The sequence below is a fragment of the Syngnathus floridae genome, chromosome 17 (assembly GCF_059516105.1).
Source record: "Syngnathus floridae isolate MCC-2025c chromosome 17, RoL_Sflo_1.0, whole genome shotgun sequence".
NCBI lineage: Eukaryota > Metazoa > Chordata > Actinopteri > Syngnathiformes > Syngnathidae > Syngnathus > Syngnathus floridae.
The window spans coordinates 6,454,364-6,469,944 of record NC_142429.1 but is presented as its reverse complement, the minus strand read 5'-3'; the positions used below and the strand labels follow the sequence as shown (position 1 = coordinate 6,469,944).

Sequence of the window (15,581 nt, the reverse complement as noted above, 5' to 3'; positions counted from 1 at the left end):
CGTGTTGCTTTTGGCACCTGCTGTTGGGAATCTGTTACATGTTTATGCAACATCCAAGAGAAACGGCGAACATGTGGAGTTTAAGTACATTTGAATGATGACAGGCTAAAGTGATCTTTCACTTCTTAAGGGAAAATCTCTCCGCTTTAAAGCTTTATAAGGCAGACAATGGATATTTCGGTTAGTCATTGGAGCAAATTGGCAGCGTCTTTAAATGAAATTTAAGACATCATTTGATGATATGAATCAGTGATGGAGACTGTATATTTGTAACATCTATTTAGTTGACAAACATAAAACATGCAAGCTAATTCATTAGTACTAAGTATGCATTTGTTTTTGTATCGCAGATATACTGCAAACCTGTCCTGACTACTCAGCAAAATATGTCCAAGTTCACAACACATCAAGGTGAGATGAAAAGCGACTTTCAATTGTTATGACCAAGTGATGGAGTGGCTCTCTCTCTCTCTCAGATGAGAGCCCGGGATAGTAGCAGTGTCGACCTTATCACGGGCTCTCTGTCCTCTTTGGCAGGAAAACCGCCCATCCTAGGAAACGTGGGCTTCCTGTTGTTTTATGGAGCCTTCCTGTTAAAGAAAGGGGGAGTGAGCTATGTAACCCCCAGCTAGCCTCCAACTGGGAGAAGGACACCGCACTGTTGGGCAACATGACATCCAGCAGGTTTCACCTAGTTTTTGCTGTCCGTTTTCTTCTCATGTGGGGTAAGTGAAGTACTTCAGGGCTCACCTCAGAGTAGGAATTCCCAGATGTCTTCACCTTAGAGGCCCTTTAATTGAATCTACTTTTACGTATTTCCCGTTTTCATCCATGTGTCATACGAGCTAAGTATTATTTATTTTATGAGACTGTTTTGCTTGTGAAGTCTTGCTACAGATGTTTAAAATAACAATTTGGCATTGTCGTAGCTGATGTTTTCTATTTGTTCCACCTTTTTGGAAGCGCAGTAAAGAAGATGAAATTCAATTTATTTTCTTCCTTTAAATAGCCTCACATAACCCGGTGAGTTGTCTGGTGGATGAAAAGTTATCTTTGCAGTCAGCCACTACAGTAGGTAAGAACACGCTTGTTGTAAATAGATCAAATTAAGAACATCCTCAACCTCATTTGTATCCAAATGAAACTACCTGCCAACTTTCCATAGATCATTGCTGTCCAAAAAATTAAGCACGCTCTTTTCTAAATATTTTTATAGTATTGCGGAACATGTTTTTCGTATAACCCCGCTCACCAATCAACCCGTCGAACAAGCAGTCCTTGGCAGAAGAAACGTGACCTAGCACACGTCGTCCTCGAGATGTATTTTCTTATGTTACTCTCTTCTTTACAGTGTATCAATCAACAGAAATGATGAACGGCATTGCAAGTAAGTGTCATGTTGAATTCATAATTGCATAATAACGCCCACAACCACGCTATCACATCATAACATCGCCCGTCGTGTTTTGACTGACTGTGTGTGTCCACTCCGGTGGGGAATATTTGGCATCATATTCCGAAACTCAAAGAGCTGAGCGATGTGGGAGATGATGACCTCGGCCAAGATTTGCTTGTGTGTGTGCGTGTTTGCTCCAATCCAACACAAACTCCCGGTGAGGTCTCCTCAGCCGAGACCTCGGCGAAAGGTTAACTGAAAGCGTGCCCCACCTGGTGCGACTTCCTGCATTTGTTCGTCATTGAGCCCCCTTGCTGTGCCGGACGGCGTGTTGTGAAACCGGTTTGCAAGAAGCGCCCCTTCGCTGTTCCTCATCATATGCTGCCCCCCCTCCTTCCCCCCTGCCAACTCCCCCGAGTCGTAGCTCCTCCTCTTAAGAAAAAACAGAAAAGACACTTCCTGATGTCATTACTAAATCAAAAAGTGCCTCGGCTAGCAGATGTCAAGAGAGGCCCCGTGAGCTGATTCTATGACAAGTAAAGTACCATAAAAAGTTTCCGGCTGCTTTGTTATCATTTTGACAAACTGGTTCAAGGTCCCCAGAACATATAAAAACGTTTTCCAAAAAGCCCAAACGGGTGTAGGAATCGTAAGGTTTTGGATAAAACTGCAAGATACTACAAACAGTAACCGCTTTGGTGTCCTCCAGGGACCAGAAGTTAGCCCACTAACAAATTATATAATCATGCAGTGTAGTCATCAGACATGATTAGTTGTTATCAGACATGATTATTGGAGTCGCTGTGCTTTTACGAGCGCCGAAACCCGGATCGTATGACGAGCAGTCATTTGCCGGTCATCATACCCAGAAGAAGGCCTGGAAGCACATCAAGCTCACTCGCTTGCTCGCCTCGCACGTGTTAGTTTGTCTTTCATTTGGTTCCACTGAAGCCAAATATCGATCTACGCCGCTTGCACACTCGTGATTCCCATCAAGCCACTGAGAAGCTCTAAATGTTTGCTTATGTTTCCTATTTGGCAGAGGCAGCCCGAGAAAAAAAAAAAAAAAGGCAAATAAATCACATGCTGTGAGACTGGCCAGGCCTTCAACTGTGAGAAACTAAAAAGCAGAACAAGAGTTGAGGAGTAAAGGGTTTTCAGATGTGAGTCCAGCCCAGATCGCTCGCTTTGGGTGTGCTCCTTTTTTATTTGGGGGAGAATGGAGAGGACACTCTCTGTTGCCTCCACCCCCTCCAGAAGGCAGAACCGTCCCAGGGAAGCACCAGTCGGAGACGGGAAGAGCCGCCGAGCCGCCTTGGCCGTGGGGCTGATCTGAGGGGAACATCTGGCGAGGCGGGCGGGCGGGCGAGCTCTCCGTCGGACATCTGCTGGCGAGGGTTTTACGCCGCGTCGCTCTCGTCCTGACGCCGCTTCCTGTTATGCCTCGCTGTGCCTCGGCGTCTTCGTGCGGGAGGAGACACCCCGATTCATTTATTCTGACATGAAGGGAGCGCTTGGCTTGATTGCGGTGTTGCTCTCCTTTCTCTACGGTGAGTGTGTGAGTACGTGTGTGTGTGTGTGCGTGTGCTTTTTCCAGCTGCAGATGGTTTCCCGTGGAACACACGGAGCTGCATTCATGGACACATAACACTTTTTTTTCAAAGTCCTTGTATTGCATGCATGCCATTCAAACTTTTAATCTCAACTGTATCTCCTCCAGATGGCACCTTAGGAGACACCGCCTCACCAATTGGTATGTTGAACAATAATTTCATTAGGTACACCTGTACAATTTAATATGTGCCAATTCAAAACACAATAAGGGTTCGCGATCAAATAACCCCATCAGCACCAATACGATACATCGAAAAGTGCTCCGATACTAAGACATCAATATTTACAATCTTGGCATATATCTTCAGGCCACGGCCAGATTAAGCCTCTTACATTTTTCAAAGACTACCACATCTTGATTCAAACTACTGAGAATGAACAATAAACAGCGGATAAAAAAATCTGAATAGGTCATGTGAATAATCTGTCCGGTGTGTGTATGATTTGAACCTTTCCAAACGCTTCCTTGCAGGTTGTGTGAAAAACCCACCGGGTTGTATGGACCTTTACTCTGTGTGCCATGCCTTATTCAACGGAGCCACCATGGACTGCCTGTACAATCTCCTGGACCACATCTGCTTCTGCAACTTCAACGAGGCCATGGCGGCCATGAACGCCACCGACTGGTGCGCTTGGGGCAACGTAAGCGGGTAAGTGCACTTGGAGTGCTTCTCGAGCGTATTCTAAAGTCGTGATGACGAGCCGCCGCCTCTTGACAGGCTGTACAGCAACTTGAGCCTCTGCACTGAGAACATCTCCGACTGCCTGGGCATCCCGTGGCCCAACCCTATGGTGGAGGAGACATTTGTGGAAATCCACCACAAGTTTTTCAAGGACTGCCCCATGGAAGAGCTCAGTGACCCGCCACCGCCCATCATCTTCGCCCTGGTGATCACGCCGATCCTCCTCATCCCTGTCATGGTCAGTCTGGTGGTCCTCAAGACCAAGAATGGAGATGGCAGCTCCTGATTGCGATTTATAGGCAGGAGCCACTAAAGGCAGAACGTCACGGGAGATTTTGAATACCGTAGGTGCATTTCAACTAAAAAGTACCTGCTTATTCAAGATTCAAATGGCCCATTGTTATTTATGTAGCACTGGAGTCCATTTGATGCAGGAAGAAGAATTTACCTTCTAGTTTCTCCTTAACTTATTCGGCTTGCCATTTACCAAGCTTATGTTTTTGCTAGCCCCAACACACGGATGCCAAAAGTGATACATCACGGCGCGTTTCCACAAACAAATCGTATCAAACTGTGCTACTCTGTGAAAATTGAATTCATCTTTTTCATGACAAGACCTTCAGAAGAGGGGTCGCATGTAATATGAACCAAATGTCGACAAACACATTTTTAGTACATTATGTGTGATTATGACAAAAGCTCCTGGGCTTGCTGGGTTGACCTCCATTTTGGGAGTTTTTTTTTTTTTTTTTTTTTAAATATTGGGTGGCACAGGTAGCTCTCCATGATATGGGTTGGGCAGGATGGGATGCTAGAGATGATGGAATGCGATTGTGAGGAGAAGGAGCCTTCTTTCCTCCCATTGTCTCCTTTGAAAACACAATCTTCATCATCCTAGGCAGATCCAATTCATATTTGACTTAATTTCTCAAACAAGAAGCAAAAGGTAAAAATAACGTTTCGCTTTGTTCCAGTGACGAGGGAAAGCTCTTTTTAGTGCGTTCAGACTTAGTTCCTATTTATGTGGATTTTTTTTTTCTCTGTGTATTTTCTGGACTTCCTGTAACATCTGAAGGGAAACTATACAATGTACTGTATTGTAATTAAAAACACATTTTATACATAGAGATCTAAGATTGCTTGTCAATTGTGATTTATGTAATGAAAGTTTAACTACAACATTGGATAAACAAACCAGGAAGAAAAATCTGTAGCTGGAGTTGTTGTTTCCATCTGCTACACTACTGAAATATTATTTCACTTGTGATATTATCTTTGTTTATTATTTGAAACATTGCATTTAAAATACTAAAATATTGAAAAATGCATAAAAGAGAGTAAGTGGCTATAAAAACATTGCTGACACTCCTGATTACACCCCCATTTGGCAAAACACTGCAGGGAGGGCCCAGTTTGTCCATATCGTGTGTGTGTTTGTGTGATAGAAAGTGTGTGAGGTGACCTCCTTCCTCTCTGGATGTGTGGGGTCATCCTCGTCTCCACCCCGTTCCAAAAGAAAACCCCACCTCAGGTCTGTTGCTGCTTTCTGACGTCATCGGGGCGCAAGCCTCCATTATCGTTGACCGCCTCCCTTTACATTTTGTTTCTCTCAACAATACATACAGCCATGCTGTCACCTTGTTTTAGGGTAAAGTAAGCAGACACTGCCCTCTTGTGGTGGATAAATGAATAACAGGTGCAATTAAACAAACCATGGCTGCTCTCAAACACCAACTATATTGAAAGGTCTGACCGAGTATTTCGTAGTTGTTGATGTGTCCCAGCACGATTGCCCCTCCCGTGTATTTTGGATGAACTCAAAAGTTGTTATTATTAAGTTTTACACAATATTGCAAGAGCGCAGCTTAGTGATGTGCGCTGCAGTTCATTTAAGTGAACTGAATCTTTAGAATCAGTTCTCTCAAAAGATTCGTTCAAACGAATCGTTCAACGAATCGTCCCCCCCACCACCACACACACACACACACACACAATGGCAACAGTCACTCACTCGGTCGTGAACGGGAAATTACGTCACTGACTCGTAAAGTCCCTCCTCCGTCTATCACTCGCTGCTGATTGGTCGTTCGCGAAGATTCACGAGTGAGTGACAGACAGTAGTGTTGCTATCTCAGCCGACGCACGTTATGCTGACATTGATGTATTTGTTGGCTTGTAGTTGTTGGTGTTATTATACTGAATGTGTTTGACGAAAAGGTTGAACGGAAAAAAAACTTATGCAGTTGTTTTCAGGTTAGCTACCTAAATGTTGTATAGAGAACGTGATGTCAAATTCCTTGTTTGGCATGCTCAAACTTGGCAAATAAAAATTGATTTGATTTGAAAGTGAAAAGTGCCACACCCACCCTCACCTCCTGATTGGCTGGTTGATCTGTGACGTCACACCGACACTCCGTTAGGTACGCCGCCATTTTCACGTCTCCCCCACCTCCTGATAGGCTGGTTGATCTGTGACGTCACACGGACACTCCATTAGGTACGGCGCCATTTTCAGGTGTACCTAATAACCGGCCACTTCATTAGGGAAAAATCATGGCCAAAGCTGAACTGAAAGTGAAAAGTGCCACACCCGCCCTCACCCCCACTTTCTGATTGGCTGTTTGATCTGTGACGTCACTTGGACACTCCATTAGGTACACTGCCATTTTCAAGCTCTAGTCCTCGGGGCCGCATTCCAATATGTTTTCCAAGTTACCCTCGTTAAGTGCAGGTGCGTGAAAAGTTTTAGCCACTTTCACATTCAAAAGAAGCTAAAACTTTTCACGCACCTGCACTTAACGAGGGAATCACACGGACTCTCCATTAGGTACACCGCCATTTTCAAGTGTACTTAATAACAGGCCACTTTATTAGGGAAATATCATGGTCAAAGGTCACAGCTGTCAAGCTGTAGTCCTCGGGGCCGCATTCCAATATGTTTTCCAAGTTACCCTCGTTAAGTGCAGGTGCGTGAAAAGTTTTAGCCACTTTCACATTCAAAAGGAGCTAAAACTTTTCACGCACCTGCACTTAACGAGGGAATCACGCGGACACTCCATTAGGTACACCGCCATTTTCAAGTGTACCTAATAACAGGCCACTTTATTAGGGAAATATCATGGTCAAAGGTCACAGCTGTCAAGCTCTAGTCCTCGGGGCCGCATTCCAATATGTTTTCCAAGTTACCCTCATTAAGTGCAGGTGCGTGAAAAGTTTTAGCCACTTTCACATTCAAAAGTAGCTAAAACTTTTCACGCACCTGCACTTAACGAGGGAATCACACGGACACTACATTAGGTACACCGCCATTTTCAAGTGTACCTAATAACAGGCCACTTTATTAGGGAAATATCATGGTCAAAGGTCACAGCTGTCAAGCTCTAGTCCTCGGGGCCGCATTCCAACATGTTTTCCAAGATTCCCTCGTTAAGTGCAGGTGCGTGAAAAGTTTTAGCCACTTTCACATTCAAAAGGAGCTAAAACTTTTCACGCACCTGCACTTAACGAGGGAATCACACGGACACTACATTAGGTACACCGCCATTTTCAAGTGTACCTAATAACAGGCCACTTTATTAGGGAAATATCATGGTCAAAGGTCACAGCTGTCAAGCTCTAGTCCTCGGGGCCGCATTCCAATATGGTTTCCAAGTTACCCTCGTTAAGTGCAGGTGCGTGAAAAGTTTTAGCCACTTTCACATTCAAAAGTAGCTAAAACTTTTCACGCACCTGCACTTAACGAGGGAATCACACGGACACTCCATTAGGTACACCGCCAGTTTCAAGTGTACCTAATAACAGGCCACTTTATTAGGGAAATTTCATGGTCAAAGGTCACAGGTGTCAAGCTCTAGTCCTCGGGGCCGCATTCCAAGATTAGGGTTAGGGTTAGGGTTAAGGTTAGGGTTAGGGTTTCCAAGATTCCCTCGTTAAGTGCACCTGTGTGAAAAGTTGGGCTCCTGCAGAACGTGAAAATGAACAAATCTTTTCACGCAGGACTGTTTAACGAGGGTAACTTGGAAAACATATTGGAATGCGGCCCCTCGAGGACTGGAGGTCGACACCCCTGGTTTAAGCGAAAAGTGCCACACCCGCCCTCACCCCCACTTTCTGATTGGCTGTTTGATCTGTGACGTCAGATCACTTTCACTCATTTTCAGATGTACCTAATAACTTTATGCATTTTTTTTATACGTGTCAAGAATGTGTATTTGACTACTTGCTCTTTATTTTGGGGGACACTAACACATATTACGCAACGTAAAACATATATATTGTCATATAAAGCAGTTAACCAAATGTCAAATTCTTATGTTTTCATGCCCCAAAAAATAAAAACAAGGAATAAAACACCAGACAAGTTTTAACATGTTTATTAAAATAATAATACAAATAATAATAATAAAAGTACATTTCAAACAAGCAATCTAATGTGAAATTGCAGTAGATATATTGGATAACAATATTTAGGCGTGTATATGCATACACGTTATTTAAGAACTACTGTAAGTGTTATAAGATAAAGATTACCCAAAGAGAAGCATAATCTCCCCGCTGTTGCATAACGGAGCATCTTTTCATGCAATAAAGTTAGTCGTTAATTTGGAGAAAACGAGCACAAAAGAAGTGGTGTTTCAGTGTGTGGTTCTTTCTTTCCTTGGCAAATCGTTTATGTACATTCTGGCTGACGTTCATTCACTGAATTGTTCACGCAAGGAGCCGCCACACGTTCACTGACTGATCCGTTGATGCACGGGAAGGCAGTTCACTCGTTGACTCGTCCGCGAACGAGAGAGTCAGGACTCGGTCCCTCACCGATCCTTTCTCGCGATGAACTGGAAATGCAAATCACTGACTCATTCGCTCACAGACCTTTTCAATTGGAGAACAGGAAATGCAATTCACGACTCGTTCGTGAACGGGAAGTTACGTCATTTTCTTCTTCGTTTTGTTTTACAGCGAGGTGGCACCAGCTTCAATGGACATTACCGACATCTACTGGTTGAAGTCATATGAACAGAAGAAAGAACTCTCGTTCACTGGAAAGATTTGTTCTTTTAAACGAATTGTTCACTCACGAGCCAACACCAGCGCAGCTGCTCCACTTGTGTGGGACGGCGAGCTCCTGGCTCATGAAACCTCTCAGGAGATGTTCAGAGTTTGTAGGACAGGGTAAAAGGTCTTTGCAGCGTTCATAATCCCACAAACCCTGGATAGAAAACAATAAAAACAATGCCTGAAATGAATAACAGCACTCCTAAAAATAATGAAATACATCTTTAAAAAAAAACAGATGTCCTGTTTCAAGTGTCAAAAATAAATATATCTTATTATATATTTTTCTAAACATGTATGGACATAAAAATATCAATTAATGACAAAATAGTAGGAAAGCAAATATTTTGAAAACTAAACAATTTGGAAAAAAAAATACAAATTCTGAATTATGCTGAAAAAGCAGGTTTTGCCTTTACTCCTCATCCCACAACCACGTTTCCTCTAAAACTGTACTAAATATTCATATAAATATTTGAATCTCAAATTTCTGTTTTGCTTCAATAGCTGCAAGGTAGTTATAACCAATACAGCCTCTAGATGGCAGCCTTTGAAAGCTTTTCGATGCTCAGCGTTCACCAATAACTGTGCATTCATCATTCATTCAAAACCTGGGCCAATTTACTTTGAGCCCAGTACCGTGACCCTAAACAATCCCTTCCTCACGCACTGCACTTTGAAAAGAAAGAAACAAAAAGAAAAATAAACAGGGAGCAAACAGCAATATTGTAGCAGGTGGCACCTTCCCCAACAATAGTTTCCTCTTATTTGCCTGGCGGCAGCTTTCGCCTGAGGCTTACGTGCTTATTTGCTTGGATCAACTGACAATTATATCAGAAAAAGACATACGAGCGTGTTAAAATCCCGAATGCCTCCACCTCTAATATCACGAGTTTTTTTTTCCACGCCTATGGGATTGTATAGCATAACAAAAAAGCCACTATAGACTGTGCTATTGAAATATCACCAACGCTGAGCATTTTAAGTAATAAGCAAATAAACGACGGTCAAAATCTCACACTGTTCTCTTATACGATACGTAGGCGATGAATATAAACTCAGTGTGCGCACAATATTAAATGTAACTTTCCATCTGCGTGAGGGCAAGTGCGTGTGTCGGCTGCCCACACTCAGATGCTTCACGCGCAAAAGTTCAAGTATTTATGAAGGGTTTCTTTTGGTGAGAATGAAGGATTAACATAAAAAAAGATTGGGATATTGTGGGTTGGTGTAAAAAAAAAAATCCCCCCCCCACTGAACGCTGCCGGGAATTGCGCCCAAGCATGAGTATTTAGGCTCCTTGTGACGTCATGTCGACGTCAACCCCTAAGGAATGATAAAATGGATAACTAGAACGAAGTAGTCCAAATCTGCTTCTTCGACAGCACTCGATCTGCTCAAAATTCTTAGCTATTCTTAGCTTTAGTGCTTAACTTATTGTATATTCTTTCTTTCAAAAGAATATCCTGGATTGCATGCAGTGTGCAGGTATGAAAATATGCGTGTGGAAGAACAAGCTGACTTCAAAGTCTTCTTGTTGCCTATGCCGCAAAACACACATGTTCGCCTCCATCAAAAAGACCATTTTGCATTCATGAATTTTAATCAGATTTTCAGCCGGTTTTTCCACATCCAGTCAATCAACAGACAAACCGCTTTGACGGAAAAAAAAAACCAAGTCTATTTTGCTCACACGGGGTACAATGTCAAGGTAAATACTCACGCGAGCTTTTCTTCAGCAATCTGCCCTCGTCTCGCTGGTGAGTCGTTCGTTCATTTCCATTTCTAAAGATGTTGTTGTTTAACCGGGGCGCTATTGAACAAAGCGTCACATTTGAAAAGGAAGGCAGGATTGCCGCCTGGATGTATAAACACACTCAACTCTGATCTTAAGCAGATTTATTGAAGGGAAGGAGGCCGCCATACAGATAAAAAATACGTCGGTTGATTGACGAAGACGGCGGCTGCCTACATGGACGTGAAGAGCTTATCCCACAATTCCACCTTCATGATGGCTTTGCCCAGCGGGCCCATGCTGGCTTTGACATCGAGGTAATTGCCCACGTAGTTGATCCCCGTGCCCGTGGCCTCCTCACGGGTAAAGCCGTGCTCTCGCTGCTTCTTCTCGTTGTACATCTCTTTGAACAAGTCCTTGTTGCATTCGCGGCCCTTCTTGTAGATGCCCACGGCGAACCAGTTCTTGTACAGGTTGTAGTCCCACGGCACAGAGAACATGATGGCCACCGTCTCGATGAAATCCTTCTGAGACCTCTCGAAGAGGTCGTAGGTGAGGACGCCCACGCTGCCCGTGGCTTTGCTGCTGGACTTGGTGAAGGTGCACACTTCAGTCTTCAGGGGTCGCACCGTGGGCTGAGGCGGGTTGTACACCTCGCCGTTCTCCAGGTAGACCCTGTCGTGGGCCATCCGTGAATTGAGTAATTGAACGTTTAGAATTCAGCTGCTTGTGCGAAAAAAATAATGCTATACTTGACTATAACCATCAGAGGCGCTGTTGAGTCACTTTTTTGAGATTGGGGTGTTGAGATACGAGTGACTGCATGAGCTGATTTTTGCTTTGACTTGAGTGCAAATATTTGAGATGCTGTCCATTGAATTGAAGCAAAATATGTGGCCAAAACCGTTACATTCTTTGCAAAGACATTACGAACGTTAGTTTTCTGGAACGGATTAATGGCATTACCATTTATTTAAATGGGGAACGATGACTTGAGATAAGACTGTTATGAGTGTGAACAAGAAATAAGTCTGACTTGCATCTCAAGGTACCACCGTATCCACATCATTAAAATAAAGTTGTAAAGTTCCTTGAGCATTCTAATTGGGTTTACAAACCTGACCCTGCTCTGGCAGTGTCTAATATTTTGAATCAGATCTACCAAGACTATCTTTCGGTGCTTACTTGGGGTTAATGAGGCAGTAGTTGTTGGTCAAATTGATGATCTCAATGGTCACGCTCCTCCTGCTGCTCACTTCAGCGGCCACAGCTTCGGCGGATTCCGTCATGTCGGCTCTAGCGTAAAAAGAGCAGAAAATGGAGATGGAGGAATTAGCGCTCGCTTCTCTCCTTCACCTCAGTCGTCAGGACGATTCCTCCTAAAACTTGGTCCTGACCTATACTCTGCCGATGCCGCTCTGCTGGCATTCGGCTGACCTTCTGAGGCACCGGTAGAGCCGCTGCGCTTATAAATGATGGATTTGGGCCGGATAATGAGATGTGTGAAGCGCAGCCAGGAGAACCGCTTCGTTCTGACTGTCGACGGCCTAATTAGCCAGCGTACCTTTTCAATTACGGCTCCCCGACCAAGTCTATCGGCTGAAAGAAAGTCGGCTATACAAAATCACGCAGTCGTCTCAGCGGGCCTCTCGCTTTAACTTTTCATCAACAAAGGCCAGTAAGGTAAAATGTTTCGAAGCAAGAGGCTCTTACCTGCTTAGGTGCTTTCAAATTCCAAAGTGGGGGGAGAAAAAAAAAAAGAAGAAAAGCCTAGGAGGAGGAGTTTTTTTTTCTTTTTTTTAAGGTAGGACAACACCCTTTTCAGTCCAAACGTGTCCGCCCTTGAAAAAGTTTCAGTCATCGCGATCCTCCCGTCTGCGGTTCAATGACAGCAAATATTTTTGCACCTGAGCCGCACCCAATTCTGCAGTGTGTATTTTGAAATCTATTCTGTTTTCTATCCTGCAGGTTTACCCGGTTAACGCTTTGTGTGGTCGTCAAGCAACACTATCAATCAGTCAGAGGCAAGTTGCGACATAGGTCCGGAGCGCTTTTAGTCATGCTCTGGAATTTTTGACACAGTTGGCGGGGCCACATAATAGTGTAGTCAACTTTTGGGTTCAAATTGGGGTTTTAAAATGAAGTTGGGGTTTCAAATTAGGGTATTAAATGAAAATTTGTTTTGCAAATTAGGATTAAGGTTTCAAATTAAGGTTTTGAACTAGGATTAGGGGGTTCAAATTAGGGTTTATAAACTGAGGGGAGGATTTCAAATTAAGGTTAGGGTTTCTAAAAAGTTTCAAACTAGGGTTATAGTTTCAAATTAAGGTTTTAAAGTAACATTTGTTTTTAAAATCATGGTTAGTTTAAAACTCAAGTGTAAAACTAGGGTTAGCGTTTTAAATTTGGATTTTAAAGTAGGATTAGGGTTTCAAATTAGCTTTTCAAATGAGGGTTAGGGTTTTAAATATGGTTTTAACTAATGTTAGGGTTTCAAATTGCACATTTCAAATTAGGGTTTTGAGCCAGCGTTTCAAACTTGCATTTAGCTCACGTAGTTTTGTCATGGCTTTAGTAGACTTGGTAGAGTAGCTATTGAAACTAAAAAAATAAAATAAAATAAACCAACAAAAAAAAACATACCTCTTGTGGTGTAATAGTAACACGCTCATCCTTTGGGGTGGGAGATTCCATGTGCAAATCCTGGCAAGAGAATACAACTTGTTGGTTAAATCAATACTTCATTTAAACAGTATTTGATTCCTCCAACAATTTAAAACATAGAAATAAAATGCAACATGGGCACAACATGCAAATTACACGCTGGCACTTTGAGGATGAAAACCTACCCACGCCGGTGCGTTGAACTCTTGACCTCCCAACTCTCCCTTTAATGCACCAACTGATCATGCCTGTGATTGAAAACACAAAACATCCACACAGATTCACCTTTAGCTGCTACTTAAGTGAAATAATGACTCATAACAACCAAACGTTAATATTTGAGTACTTTATTATATCAATCCAATAACCTTGAAGGCATAATTCAAAATAGCTTGATGCACACATTTTTGTATTTTTTTTTTTTTTTTTAATACAGCAGATCCAAGGGATGTGCAAGGCGCTAGCGATTCAACTGATCATAAAATTCCACTTTCACAATAGCCTTGCCCACAGTGGACATGGTGGCCCTCACATCCACCTGTTGGGTGCCATACACAAGCCCAGAGCCGTTGGCGTCCGCCCGGCTGAAGCCGTTCATATCCTTGCCGTCGTACATTTGCTCGTAGAGCTTCTTGTCGCAGGCGCGCGACGTCTGGAAGATGCCCACCGCCAGCCGGTTCTTATACAGATTGTGGTCGTAGGGCACCGAGAACATGACGGCCATACGCAGTGAGCACGCGCGGCTCTGCATGTGGAAGAGGTCATAGGTCAGCAGGCCCACGGCACCGGTGGCCGTGTGGTCGTCTTTGGTGAAGGAGCACAGCTCGGTTTGCCCGCTGCGGATGCTCGGCTGCGGCGGGTGTTGGCAGAAGCCGCTCGACATGTACACCCTGCCGCACAAAAAACAACGCAGAATCAAAGCTCTGACATGAACACATTACAACCACGGTGGCCTACAAGGGTCAAAATGTCTCATGAACCAGGACACACTAGACCAGGGATTGTATAGGTCCATTTTCCTTCGGTGCAAAATAAAATATTCCGCCAAAGCAGTGGTCCCCAAGTTGCTTCTTGGTTATAATGGTAGTCCCTTGGACAAAACCAGTTGGAGACCCCTGCACTAGATGGTTATGTTCTGATCAAAACAGAAAGCAGGTTTGTAACAACTCACTTGGGGTTGATGAGGCAGTAGATGGAGCTCACATTGGTGATTTCGAATGAGCAGTTCGTGTTGGTGGTGAGGGTCGCTGACAGGGCCTCTGCCGTTTTCATGGTGGCTGCAACAACAAAGTTAGCATCTTCACGCCAAAAGAAGTAAAGTCCTCCTTACCTTTTTTTGGGGTGAATCAACCGGCTTGTGTGAGGTAGCAGCGTCTGTGTTTTCTCCCGACCAGTGCGAGAAGGACGAAGAGGAGGAGGAAGAGGCGGAACAGGCGAGGACGCTCTTAGTAGACGACCGAGACAAGTGCGGGCGTGTTCACTGTGCTAAGTGGAAGAAAGAACAAAACACACATTTTGGCTACACCCTCACAAAGCGACTAACAAATGATTGACAGCTCGACACAATACAAATATGTAGAAAATGTAACGTATGTAGAAAATGTAACATTCACATGTTAAATAAAATATAAACTACTTTTCCAATGTGTTCCTCCTCTGTTTTTGTTTTAATATTTGATTATTTGAATACGATTAACATGCTCCTCATTTACAAAAGACAAGTCTCAAACGACTCAGTGGAACGTTCCAGGTTGTAACTTGCAGCCGCGGTCAGTTCATTCCTCCCCTTATTGCGCAACGGCGTGCCAGTGGCTGCAAGTGAAGGCGCGCTTGGGAATGCCCATTCCATACGTCAACACTCGTATAGAATATTCGTGGCTGGCTGCATACTTCCCCTGGAGAGACCTCAAGAATAACACAAAAACAACAACACACACACACACACCCACTACTACTGGAATATGAGATGATAGCCACTTGCCAATTAACTGTGTTTCCTGCTTTCCCAGACGTTTTGAGATGTGCTTAACTCGTGCATATAACACGGCGCCAGCTGTAGGGAAGCCTTCATCTTCGATGCTTCAAGTCAGCAGATGGTCACAAACGACTGCAAAAAAAAAAAAGAAGAACATATCTATTTTTGAAAAAAAAAAGAAGATACATTTGCATTAAACAGACTTTGTACGGTCAAGCATTCCATGTGAAGCTCAGCCAGTTACCTTGGCAGAAAGCTGTATTAAACATGAGGCGCCTGGCCTCGCCTTCATTATATCCCGCCGTAACGTTGGTTAATCAGATTGGGAAATAAAATGGTAGGCTACAAGAAAAATAACTCTGATGAGTGATGATAATTGACTCGCTTTTCTTTTTCATTCAAACCTAAGAAAAGTTGTCTCGACAAACGGCTATAAATTGTTAAAAGTCACAAGTAGAA

The 15,581-nt window shown here is 43.5% G+C and overlaps 3 protein-coding genes across 6 annotated transcripts; 1 reads left to right on the top strand and 2 right to left on the bottom strand.

The window, feature by feature from the left end:
- Positions 1-350: 350 nt before the first annotated feature.
- On the top strand, positions 351-4,900 carry ramp2 (receptor (G protein-coupled) activity modifying protein 2). 3 transcript variants are annotated; one of them, XM_088356656.1, is made up of 7 exons: positions 351-411; positions 477-725; positions 1,010-1,075; positions 1,352-1,387; positions 3,117-3,149; positions 3,483-3,660; positions 3,730-4,900. In XM_088356656.1, exons 2-7 carry the CDS (start codon positions 671-673, stop codon positions 3,977-3,979), a joined length of 618 nt encoding a protein of 205 aa, XP_088212782.1. In that variant the 5' UTR covers positions 351-411; positions 477-670; the 3' UTR covers positions 3,980-4,900. The 3 variants fall into 3 exon arrangements, with proteins under 3 accessions (XP_088212782.1, XP_088212785.1, XP_088212784.1); XM_088356659.1 differs by having other exon boundaries at positions 361-411; positions 538-725; XM_088356658.1 differs by lacking the exons at positions 351-411; positions 477-725; positions 1,010-1,075; positions 1,352-1,387 and adding an exon at positions 1,650-2,946.
- A 5,730-nt stretch (positions 4,901-10,630) lies between these two features.
- apnl (actinoporin-like protein) lies at positions 10,631-12,361 on the bottom strand. Of its 2 annotated transcripts, none has more exons than XM_088358856.1 (3): positions 12,197-12,361; positions 11,669-11,779; positions 10,631-11,158 (listed from the first exon to the last, which is right to left on the bottom strand). In XM_088358856.1, exons 2-3 carry the CDS (start codon positions 11,770-11,772, stop codon positions 10,717-10,719), a joined length of 546 nt encoding a protein of 181 aa, XP_088214982.1. In that variant the 5' UTR covers positions 11,773-11,779; positions 12,197-12,361; the 3' UTR covers positions 10,631-10,716. The 2 variants fall into 2 exon arrangements, with proteins under 2 accessions (XP_088214982.1, XP_088214983.1); XM_088358857.1 differs by lacking the exon at positions 12,197-12,361 and adding an exon at positions 12,048-12,190.
- A 1,117-nt stretch (positions 12,362-13,478) lies between these two features.
- On the bottom strand, positions 13,479-15,254 carry LOC148383981 (uncharacterized). The gene is made up of 4 exons (XM_088358858.1): positions 15,129-15,254; positions 14,478-14,632; positions 14,319-14,424; positions 13,479-14,037 (listed from the first exon to the last, which is right to left on the bottom strand). Exons 3-4 carry the CDS (start codon positions 14,417-14,419, stop codon positions 13,608-13,610), a joined length of 531 nt encoding a protein of 176 aa, XP_088214984.1. The 5' UTR covers positions 14,420-14,424; positions 14,478-14,632; positions 15,129-15,254; the 3' UTR covers positions 13,479-13,607.
- Positions 15,255-15,581: the final 327 nt, after the last annotated feature.

Bases quoted from the DNA above. Each gene is read 5' to 3' on its own strand.
- apnl (XM_088358856.1), bottom strand. From the start codon at position 11,772: ATGACGGAATCCGCCGAAGCTGTGGCCGCTGAAGTGAGCAGCAGGAGG. The intron at 11,159-11,668 runs GTAAGCACCGAA...GGCCCACGACAG, and splicing joins TACTGCCTCATTAACCCCAA to GGTCTACCTGGAGAACGGCG.
- LOC148383981 (XM_088358858.1), bottom strand. From the start codon at position 14,419: ATGAAAACGGCAGAGGCCCTGTCAGCGACCCTCACCACCAACACGAAC. The intron at 14,038-14,318 runs GTGAGTTGTTAC...TTTGTGCGGCAG, and splicing joins TACTGCCTCATCAACCCCAA to GGTGTACATGTCGAGCGGCT.
- ramp2 (XM_088356656.1), top strand. From the start codon at position 671: ATGACATCCAGCAGGTTTCACCTAGTTTTTGCTGTCCGTTTTCTTCTC. The intron at 726-1,009 runs GTAAGTGAAGTA...TCCTTTAAATAG, and splicing joins CCGTTTTCTTCTCATGTGGG to CCTCACATAACCCGGTGAGT. The intron at 3,150-3,482 runs GTATGTTGAACA...GCTTCCTTGCAG, and splicing joins AGACACCGCCTCACCAATTG to GTTGTGTGAAAAACCCACCG.